Source organism: Lepidochelys kempii, chromosome 1 (genome assembly GCF_965140265.1).
Source record: "Lepidochelys kempii isolate rLepKem1 chromosome 1, rLepKem1.hap2, whole genome shotgun sequence".
NCBI lineage: Eukaryota > Metazoa > Chordata > Testudines > Cheloniidae > Lepidochelys > Lepidochelys kempii.
The window spans coordinates 13,051,539-13,063,209 of NC_133256.1; the positions used below are offsets into that span (position 1 = coordinate 13,051,539).

The 11,671-nt window shown below is 47.4% G+C and overlaps 1 protein-coding gene across 13 annotated transcripts in view; it reads right to left on the reverse strand.

The window, feature by feature from the left end:
* MAP6 (microtubule associated protein 6) overlaps positions 1-7,171 on the reverse strand; it is a 77,712-nt gene extending 70,541 nt beyond the window's left edge. For 5 of the 13 annotated variants that reach the window (XR_012157679.1, XM_073334972.1, XM_073334990.1 and 2 more), the window contains exons 1-2: positions 6,896-7,171; positions 5,668-6,485 (exon numbers count right to left, since the gene is read on the reverse strand). Coding sequence is in view for 8 of the 13 variants with exons in the window: in XM_073334972.1 (XP_073191073.1) it covers positions 5,668-6,431 (764 nt within the window). In the remaining 5 variants the exon portion in view is untranslated. The other 8 variants (XR_012157675.1, XR_012157676.1, XR_012157678.1 and 5 more) reach the window with 5 other exon arrangements.
* Between the last annotated feature and the right edge of the window lie 4,500 nt (positions 7,172-11,671).

The window sequence follows — 11,671 nt, forward strand, 5'->3', positions numbered from 1 at the left end:
TATCCACCCAGCCCCTCCCTTCTCTGCCTACAGTTTGCTTTTTTGGGCCCGATACTGAAAGATGCTGAGCAAAGTTCTGTGCTGATGTCACTGGGGGGCCAAGAGAGCCCTGCACCTGGCAGGATTAGAGACTAACTCCTTAAATTCAGGTGATTGGAATTCGGCCATCAATATTTCCTTAATGCCTCCTGAAGGCCCAGCAGCTCATTTTAAAAACGCTTTTCAGACACAGTGATTTCCCTGATTTTTTTCGGAATAAAGTTAAACATAAAACAGAATAGCTCAGAAATTCCATTAATTTCTACACTTGTGCAAGTGAAAAGTGGCTTTCATATCAGACACAACATGATGTTTAAAGAGCACATGGAGTCAAATTTTCAAATGTAGGCACCAGAGGGTAGGCACCTAAATCCGGATTTTGTGTACTTATCGAGCTGGTTGCGTCATGGACAGGTGAAATTCACATGCCATGAAGTCCTAAGTGCCTAATACAGATATTTACAGTATGTGCCTTACCGAATATGAGCTGCCTAAACTTCTGGCATTCAAGTTTGCAAACTATGCCCTTCGGCTCTGGCACACTCTCTTTCTTATTTGAGGTCTTGGCGGGGAGGAGGAAACATAAATGTCTGAGAGACTACACGCACAGAGTGCTGCTTATGAGCAGAACGCTTTTCACTAATTAAAAGGATTTCTAGAATTTGGCATTTTCTAAACAATGAATAACTCTTAAATATTTCCATATTAAACACAGAACTAGAAGTCATCTGGCAACTAGCACAAACATCACTTTGTTATAAACGAAGAGGCAAGTGCAAAGAGAGATACCATTTTATAGCCCACTCCCCTCCTGTGACACACTCCAAGGACTAACAGGATTAAAATGAGAGCACAAAGAAAAGGAATACTGGGGGGGGGGGGGGGGGGGAAGAAGAGATACCAAAAAGGGATAATACACTGCAGATTTAAGGCTCAATCCTGCCAGGCACTGAGGCCCTTCAGTCAGCATTGATTCCAACACCTCCAGGGCTAAAGATAGAGCCTATATAGCATATGCTGGACACCCAGACTGACAAAGGAATGAGGAGTCTACTGCTCAAGATTCACTTTGCAAAACACCAAACAATGGGCTTTGTAGCAGATCGCAGACTCACAGCGCCTCCTGCTAGTCATCCGGGAATTAGCTTGATTCCAGCACTCAGAGCACCTCCTGCTGGCTGGTGTCGCTCCTGCCTCAGGCCCTGTGTCCCTCCTGGATGCTGGTGCTCCTTTCCCTTGGGGTTCTGCCCACAGCAGCACCCCCCCCACTCTGGGTCTCTGCTCTCAGGGGAACCCGCAACCCTCTAAGCCCACCTTCCCTCAGTGGCTACTGCCAGTCATTATCTAGTCCCCTTTCTCTGGGCAAACTGCAGTCTGTAATGGCCACTCATCACTGGCGAGGGAGTTGGACCAGCTGCCTCTGCCTATCCCCAAGGCTGGAGTGAGACTAACCCAGCTCCTCCCTTAGCCCTTACATCAGGGCCAGCTGTGGCCTGGCTGGGTTTGGCCACAACTGTGGCCACTTCCCCAATCAGCCTACCTTTTCCCCCAGGAGCAGAGTGAGTGCCCTGCTACAGGCTCATATGACAGATGACAACAAACAAGTTCAGAAGAAGCTTTCAGCATTTTGATGGTAAATAACTTATTTCCAAAGGTAGGACTCTACTTTGGCTCAAGGATCTGGACCTGTGTTCAAGAGGATGCACCACCTGCAGGGTAGCAGCTAGAGGCATTATCCCTGCACAAGGCAGGAGCAGGCATGAAGCCTTTAGAAGAATGAGGGGAAAGTACAATCGCTTGCAGAAGTTACTTCACCGGTAGGAAAGGTATAGCTTGTGCTATCCCAGTGATGCCTCCTGGCGCTAGCTAGTGTGAAGATGGGGCCATGACTAGCCCCATTTGCAGTGGTGATCACTCATGTTAGCACTGGGCAACACCTCCTGCCAAAGGGAGCGCAATCAGCTAAATTACGACTGCTCCCTGCATGGGTGCATGGAGGGAGCGGGGAGAAGGGGGTCATCCATCCTACCCTTTCAGCAGCCTCAGAGAATAGGCATAAACCTGCCCTTTATTAAGCATACCAAACAGAATTGACCTGATCAGACCTATTACATTATATCCACTGCATCCTCAGAATTAGTCATGGCATCAAAATACTGACTAATCCGATTTAAAGATGCTACAATCAGTTGCATTACCAGTGCACCAGGGCTGTGATTCTGTGTATGTAAATAATCTAAATATCCACTTACTCAATGTGGTAGAATAGAATATGGCACTTTATCATGTCAGCTATCACATGATTCAAGGGCACCGTTTACCTTTTATTCCTGCCATTAAAAAACAAGCAAGGAATGTTAAAGGCAAAAGCTATTTCTGTTACTAAAAAAAAGTGTCAAGAAAATCCATAATTAAAAGGGACTAGTGATCTTAAAGAAGCCTTATTTTTAGAGGGCAGGTGCTCAGCACTTTCTGAAAAATCAAACCCCTTTAGGGCACCTCCAGATGAGCCCCCTTAAATATCGAGCCACCCCAAACCACTAGTCATTTTGGCAAATCTTGGCCAAATACCGTAGTTCCTTTGTCCTTTAAACTTCCTACTAGATATTTCACAATATAAAGGTCCCTAGTGTCACATGCAGAGCTTTGACAACAGCCGATAACCACGGGAGCCCTGATTCAATCCAATATCAGTCTCAACTCCAAAACAAATCAGAAGGCTCTTACTAACCCCCTCCCCACCACCAAAAAAACCTGCTTAATTCTCAGACATTTCCTACAGGGATGTGACAGATACACATTAATTTCTGACTTTTGCAAATACTAGCCATAAACAGACATTTCAGATATCGTTTTTTCTATTTAAACTTTTTAGGTTAAAATTTTGTTCACAAGGGTGAGCTAATTTGCAAGCGGCATGTTCATATCAGAATCTTAGGGCCCGTTCTGCTCTCACATTAATACAGCTCCATTGACTTCGAAAGGTGTCACTGCTGCTTTATACGAATGTGAAATCAGAGTGAGGCTCGTATATACACTAGGGATCTTCATTGCGGTGTATCGTTTACACTAGTGCAAAGTGAGGGTGAAAACACTGTCAGCTAAGAGTGGCACTGTTTGACACTACTTTTACTCCTGTGGGAATTCTGTGCCACTTTGCATATGCGGAGTTCATGTCCCGGGCAGATTATTTTTCTCCGCAGAAAATACATGCTGCTGGAGAGGCGCTGCAGATACACCTTTCACCCCCAGAGAGTGTTGTGGCGAGTGCAGCTGGCTCACAGGCCAGAGCAGCCAAATGTGGAGAGGGAGGAGGAGAGCCTGCTTTCCTCACAGTGCCCTGCCCCTTGGGCCAGGTGAAGAGGCCCAGGTTTTTTTTGGGTGTGGGGGACAGACAGAGCTGGGCATATGGGAATGCTGGGGGGGTGACACAGACTGGGGTTCAGAATGGCTATGGGGGGGACAGACTGGGGTGGGGGCTGAATGGGAGTGAGAGTGCAGGACCACATGGGGATGGGGGGCGGCTGAGTGGGGGTGCAAGGACACCAGGAGACTAGGGGTCAGCCAGGGTCTCCATGGGGCAGGCTCCCCAATTCCCTAACAATCCCTCCCCTTCCAAAAAAACTGTTGCATACTTCTTCCACCCACACCCAACAACTGTTCAAGTTCACTCCCAGTCTCCTTCCCAGCAATTACTTCCCTCTCCCTCACCTCCTTCATTATCCCTGACTTCCCCAAGCCTTTGCACTGCTTGTAAGGGGTGCTGGAAATAGCATTCTGTATTGTAGTTGAAATGAATTATAACTTAAAGTTCTGTATTAATATGCCTAGTAAAGAATCTATTTGTCAAAAACATTTCCTGAACCTTTTTTAGTTGTCTGTATTGTTACAGGTATACTTGCTGACAGGTACTTTGAAATAAATTACCGAAATAATTGAAATGGGTGTGATTACACAGTGTTATTTTGACAAATAAAATATGCAGAATTTTTAATTTTTTGGCGCAGAATTCCCACAGGAGTACACTTTGCACATGGGTACATGGCTGCCAACATGCAGGGCAATGAAGAATCAGGCCCAGAATTTTTAGCCTTAGTTCATAAGAAGGAAAATTCTACCACGTCCATGATTTTCAAGCTGAATGCCAACTGTCCCTTTCCCCACTGCAAGCAGAAAAATGGAGAAGCTAAATTATGTATACATTTTAGATTCATATGAATTGTTTCTCATGTTGCTATGTGACAGATATCATCTGCAGAACCCATGAGATGGGCTAATTAGTCACATTCGCTTTGCTGGAAACACCCCCAATGGGGGTTGAGGAGACAGAGAAATTGCAAAATTTATTTTATCAGCAAAAAACCAGCAGTTCTGCTTTCAGGACTATAGAACCCTAGTTTCCTCTGGCAAGGAAAGATCTAGAAAGCAGCATCACGAAAATCTCTGATTTCAAAAGGAAATCAAAACTCCAGTTGGGCCTAGACAATGTGTGTATACTTCCAGCCTGTCACCTCTTTGTTACAGTTTGTTTTTCATTTATAATACATACTTCTTCAACCAGAAACAAACACCTTACAGCAGCTACATTTCATTCTGAACCACAGGGAGGACCATTTTCATGTGAAATCAGGCATCAACTGCCTTCTGAGAATCAAAAGAGAGATAAAATCAAGGAGAGAGGTTACTTCATCAGTGCTGGGGAAAATCTGTGGCTTATATATACTGGAATGTGTGATTCCCCCAGCAGCCAGCAAGCTACTTCAATCAAATGGATTTAACACGACAGTGACAAAACTTTGTCCCACCCACCTACCGCAGGATCCTGGAGGACACACCTAATCTGCATAAATGAAGCCCATTGTGGAGGTCTGTTTTCATCCCAGCCACCTCCTGCTCTTATAAATCTGGACCAATGCATGCTCCCACCTGTAGCCTCTGCAGGAGGCACCTTTGGATTAAAGGCACACTGCAGGCTTTAAACTCCACAAGTTGCCTTCAGCTCACAGTCCATGCTTCAGCCCAGTTGATTTTATCCTGGGCTCCTATGAAGCCTCCAGCCCAAAGCCTCACTGTGTTCATAACGGCTTGCAGACATAGTGCAAAAGTGGCCAGCAGGTTTATTAGCCCAACATGTGAACACATACAGTTACAAACAAAGGGGAGGTGGAAATGGAAGGGTGATTTATTGTTGAGACTGCACTGGTGGGAGGAGCCCCCAGAAAGTTCTTGAAGCTGCAGACCCAGTGATTTTTTATTGGGTTTAGCTAGTAGGAAATGGTCACGCACACCACAGGGAGATACAGTATATCTGGGGTGAGGTTAGGGGAGGATGGCAAGAGATTTCCCTGGCTTCCCCTCAACAGAGAGGACACAGAGGATGGAGGAGGGGTGTTGGGCAGGTGTACAGGGGTTGGGGGAGGGTACTGGGCAGACACAGAGAAGATGGAGGAGGGGCGTTGGGCAGGTGGATGGGGCTGGGGCAGGGCACTGGGTGGACACAAAGAGGATGGAGAAGGGGTGTTGGGCAGGTGAAGGTGGGTTGGGGGTGGCCCAGAGACACTAGCTACTGGGCAAAGGCACACAGAAGATGGGGGTGCTGGGTAGGGGGGTGATGTATCCGCCTCTCACCTGTAGGAGCTGCTCACCCCGGCTGCTGATTCCTCCCTGATCTGCCTGTTGAGGGCATCCACTGCTGCTCGCCCTTTGGCCGCCTCCTGGGATGCCGAGAGCCCGGGCTGCTGCTGCCCCCCATCCTCGACCACCTGGACCCTCTTCTTCCGCCCTTCCTCAGCCCTGGCCACCTTGGGCTGCTCCTCCTTTGCCCTTTGCTCTGCCTCCTCCTCCTTCTTCTCCTGCCCTGGCTGCAGCTTCCTCCTCTTCTCCTGGCTGGGAGGTTTCTCCTGGGGGCCCTTGTCCAGGGCTGGCCCAGGGGACGGGGCTGGCTTGGGGATCCAGGGGTGGTCCCCTCTCTTGGGGATGGGCCAAGCTCGGAAATCCTTCTGGTACTGACTCTCCTTCTCAAAGGGGGTTTCCGAGGGCTGGTACTCGCTCTTGGGTTTGCAGCTGGGCTCCGGCCGCTGCGCCTTCCAGTGCTTGTAGTCCTGGCGCATCACCGAGTCGGCCAGAGGCTGCTGCCCCGGCCCTGCCTTGTGGTCCCCCCCTGCCGCAGTCGCCTTGGCAACTGCATCCAGGTCGCTGCCAAGGATGGAGGGCTGGGTCTCGATGGCAGAGGAAGGGCGTGGCTGCTGCTGCTGCAAGCCCACCTGGGCCGTGGGGTTCTCAGTGGCCTCGGAGTATTTGGTGAAGACCAAAGGGACCGCGATGTCCGCCTTGTCCAGCTGGTTCCAGAAGCGGGCGATGCAGCACGCCCGGGTGATGCAGGGCCAAGCCATGGCGACGCCTCAACCTCTTCCCCTCCCAGACAGCCTGGCCTCTCCCCGCACACCCTGCAAAGAACACAGCAAAGTAATCCACTCGCTCCGTCACTCCTCCTCCTGAAACAGCCCCCGGCCGAGGGGGGCAGGAAAAGGAAATTCGGTGCCAGTTCGAGATCGAGGGGGGATCTCTACGAATTGCAAAGGGCTGGGGGGGGGGGGCAAATCGAGCTGCGGCGGTGCACGCAGCACTTCGAGGGCGCGGGGGGGGGGGGCAAACCGGTGCCAAGCCCGAGAGTCACAGTCCCTAGCTGCAAGCAGAAGGCTCTGTACGAATTGCAAAGGGCGAGGACTCTGGCAAACGCAAGGCAAAGGAAATGCTGCCCCGCAAGCAATGGTCGGTCAAAGCTGCGGATCCCCCCCAAGTCCTTGGCGACCTTAGGCAAGTGCAACCTCCTCCCCCCCCCCCCCCCGCACCCCACCCTGCAGGCGCGCGGCAGCCCGGTCGGGTTTCAGCCCCGGTGCATCGCGGAGAAGAGCCCGGCTGCAGGCTCCTGCCTTCCCCCCGCACCGCGTCTCTCCCCGGCTGGCGCCGCTGCGGATCTCACGGCCGCGGCTGGAGGAGCAGCCGCCCCCTAGCCATCATCTGCGCGGAGAGCGGAGCATCGCCGCCGCGGCGGCTGCAGAGAAAAAGGCCCCACCCAGCCCCGCTGTCAGCAGCGCCGCGCAGCGAAGGATGCCGAAGAAGGGGGGGGATGCAGAGAGATCACCTGCCTCCCTCAGCGCCTGCGGAGTGGGGGGAGCCCTGTTAACTCTTCCCTCCCAGACCCCTGGGGCGGAAGGGAGGGGAGCCTAGCTGGGAAGAGTGTGTTGTGTGGCTGGACAGCAGCAGGGAGATGCTCTGGTCCCACCCATTTTCAGGACTAAAAAGCTTTGGACAGAGGCCCGCCTCCATACAGCCGTGCCGTGCAGAGAATGAAGCCGCAAACAATAAATTAATCCACTTTAATCCACCCTGGCATGCCCAGTTCAAGAACCAGGCTGCGGGGCGGGGAGGGAGAGAGAGAGAGAATGAGGATCACCGGCTATTAAAGCCTTAGGGTCTTTAAGGAAATCCAAAGGGCTAGAGCCACTTGCTTGTTGGGGCGATTGTTCCAGTGGCCTATTTCTGGGTGTGGATTTCAGCGATCAAAATGGTTCCCCTCATGGGGGAGAAAAAAAAATCACAACAAACCTACCCAGCTCACAGCGCCACCTTAAAGCAAACACTGTCTAGACAAGAGTAAAAAAAAAATAAAAAAACCACCCAAAGCCCCACCACAGACAACTCAGATCCTTTGTAGGGGACTGAGAATGGGAGATGAATCAAGAGGGAAAAGGTTCTTCCCTCCCCTCCAATTGGTGCTGACTCACTGCTCCTTCCCTTGATGGCTCAAGTTCTGTTTCCCTTAGGGAGTCTGCATCTCTGCTGCCTCTTCGTCCACCTCACCCTCATTCAGTCTCCTCCCTGCTTTTACAGGCACCTCTCTCTCTGGGCTGCTTCTATCAGACCAAATCTTGTTATGCCACAATTTTGAGCCTGTGGGTATTTAGGTCCCGAGCTAAACACACAAATAAGCGTACACACAAGTGGGGTAAACTTGGCAGGTTGGGGGCCTTGGTCTGAAATACTGTCCCCTCTATCGTTTTAGTCCCTGCTGGGTAAATAATTCCAAGAAATATACAATGGGGGAGAAAAAGAGCTGGGTTCATCCGAATTTCTTGCCATTAATGAGTAAAATATGATAAGAAAATGATTTTCCCCAGCTAAGGTAAGTGTCTGAAATTTGTGGGGCTGCAGCAAAGAGTAGCTTCAGCTGCTATTTGGTTGTATTATTAACAGTAATGCTAACAATACTTTGCACTACTATAGTACTTTCAATCCTACAATCTCAAAGTAATGTACAGACATTCGCAATATAGCCCCAGATACTCCGAGGTATTTAGGTACCTAACTACCATTTATTTCAAAGGGGGATAGGCACATAAATACCTTTAAAGATCTGGGCCTTAATCCTCACCCCTATGTAAATTTACATGACTGGTTTAAACAGATGTGTGTTTATAAATCCAACAGCTGTCCCTTTATCTATAGTGACTGCCCTGTTTCTGCTTTTATAGAAAGCACAGTTTAAAAGGGGGCGAGAAAAGAGTTTCCTCTTTGCTATGAATGAAATAGGAGGTTTTTCACCCTCTCTCATACTGCAATCAAGATAATTGCAAACAAGCCACAGGTCTCCACTACCTGGCTCTGATATGTGTATCTCTTTTATTATGGCTTTTAAAAATAACAGCTAGAGACATATTGCCTGGCCCATTACAGCCAGATAAAAGCAGTGCTGTAGTTAAGGCTGAGCTAAGTTTTGCACTTGAAGCAGGGATTGTAAAGACAAGAGCCCCAGGGCAGACAGTACCTTTTAATTTGAAATTAGATGGGAAATACATCAGAAAGACAACAGACCATGGAAGGTGAGGTCGTCTGGGAAGAGTATTCATGGGGAGAGCAGGAGGTAAATCCTGATATTTGGATATACTCTGCACAAGCATAGCACTTTGTACCCAACTCCCACCACATTTTATAGAGGTGACTGTGTTACTCCTGTTTTATAGATGTAGAAACAGGGGCACAGAGACTGAAGTTGATGTGTGTGAGATCACACAGTAAACATAGTGGCAGAGCAAGAATCAGAACCCAAAGCCCCTGCTACCCAATCTCCCACTAATCTCTAGTGAGCTTTGCTTTCTGCAAAGGTATGATAGTAGGTACTAGATAATATTAGTTCTGATGGTACCACCAATGATCACAAGTCAAGAAAATGCTACTTAATATCTCAGAGCAAACAGTAAAGTCACAAGGTTTTCTGGGAAAAAAATCCTGCTGTTTGAACTTCTAGGATGCTTTTTAAAAAATACTTATAGGCAGACAAATAATTCTATTTATCTGAGCCCTGCTACAATCAAGTACTACAACATAAAACCAATACTGGTCTGAGATCTGCTATTCTTGGAGATCCCACATGCATGTGCACACACATAAAATCATAGAAGTAAGTGTAGGAATGGAAGGGACCTTGAGAGGTCATCTATTCCAGTCCTCTGCACTCATGGCAGGACTAAATAATGGCTCGGCCATCCCTGACATGTGTTTGTCTAACCTGCTCTTAAAAACTTCCAGTGACAGAGATTCTACAACCTCCTTAGGCAATTCATTCCAGTGCTTAACTACCCTGACAGTTAGGAAGTTTTTCCAAATGTCCTACCTAAACCACCCTTGCTGCAATTTAAGTCCATTGCTTCTTGTCCTCAGAACAAATTTTTATTCTCCTCCTTGTAAAAACTTTTTATGTACTTGAAAACTGTTGTGTGCCCCCTCAGTCTTCTCTTGTCCAGACTAAACATACTAATTTTTTTTAAATCTTCCTCAGAGGTCATGTTTTCTAGACCTTTAATCATTTTTATTGCTCTTCTCTGGACTTTCTCCAATTTGTTCACATCTTTCCTGAAATGTGGTGCCCAGAACTGGAGACAATACTCCAGTTGAGGCCTAATCAGCGTGGAGTAGAGTGGAAGAATATCTTCTCGTATCTTCCTTACAACACTCCTGCTAATACATCGCAGAAGGATGTTCGCTTTTTTTGCAACAGTGTTACACGGTTGACTCATATTTAGTTTGTGATCCATTATGACTCCCAGATCCCTTTCCACAGTACTCCTTCCTAGGCAGTCATTTCCCATTTTGTACGTGTGCAACTGATTGTTCCTTCCTAAGTGGAGTACTTTACATTTGTCCTGATTGAATTTTGTCCTATTTACTTCAGACCATTTCTTTAGTTTGTCCAGACCATTTTTAATTTTAATCCTATCCTCCAAAGAACTTCCAACCCCTCCCAGTTCGGTATTGTCCACAAACTTCGGAAGTGTACTCTCTATGCCATTATCTAAATCATTGATGAAGACACTGAACAGAACCAGACCCAGAACCGATCCCTGCAGGACCCCACTTGATATTCCCTTCCAGCTCGACTGTAAACCACTGGCACCAACCCTCTGGGAACCGTTTTCCAACCAGTTATGCACCCACCTTATAATAGCTCCATCTGGGCTGTATTTCCCTAGATTGTTTATGAGAAGGTCATGCAAGACAGTATCAAAAGCCTTACTAAAGTCAAGATATACCACATCTACTGCTTCCCCCCATCCACAAGGCTTATTACCCTGTCAGAGAAAGCTATTGGGTCGGTTTGACGCAATTTGTTCTTGACAAATCCATGTTGACTGTTACTTATCACTTTATTCTCTTGTAGGTGTTTGTAAAATGATTGCTTGATTATTGGCTCCATTATCTTTCCAGGTTCTGAAGTTAAGATGACTGGTCTGTAATTGCCCTGGGTTGTCCTTATTTCCCTTTTTATAGCTTGACACTATATTTGCCTTTTCCAGTCTTCTGGAATCTCTCCCATCTTCCATGACTTTTCAAAGATAATCACTAATGGCTCGGATATCTCCTCAGCCAGCTCCTTGAGTGTTCTAGGATGTATTTCATCAGGCCCTGGTGACTTGAAGACATCTAACTTCTCTAAGTAATTTTTAACTTGTTCTTTCCCTATTTTAGCCTCTGATCTTACCTCATTTTCACTTGCATTCACTATGTTAGATGTCCAAGCACTACTAACCTTTTTGGTGAAAACTGAAACAAAAAAGTCATTTCACATTTCTGCCATTTCCACCTTTTCTGTTATTGTTTCCCCCCCTCATTGAGTAACAGGCCCACCCTGTCCTTGGTCTTCCTCTTTCTTCTAATGCATTTATAAAATGTTGTCTTGTTACCCTTCATGTCTCTAACTACTTTAATCTCATTTTGTAGCCTGGCCTGTCTAATTTTCTCCTAGCATGCTTGTGTTGTTTGTTTATATTCATCCTTTGCAATTTGACCTAGTTTCCACATTATGTAGGACTCTTTTTTGATTTACAGATTATTGAAGATCTCCTGGTTAAGCCAGCGTGGTCCCTTGCCATACTTCCTATCTTTCCTACACAGTGGGATAGTTTGCTCTTGTGCCCTTAATAATGTCTCTTTGAAAAACTGCCAACTGTCTAAAACTGTTTTTTCCCCTTAGACTTGCTTCCCATGGGATTTTACCTACCAACTCCCTGAGTTTGCTAACATCTGCCTTCTTGAAATCTACTGTCTTTATTCTGCTGTTTTCCCTCCCAACATT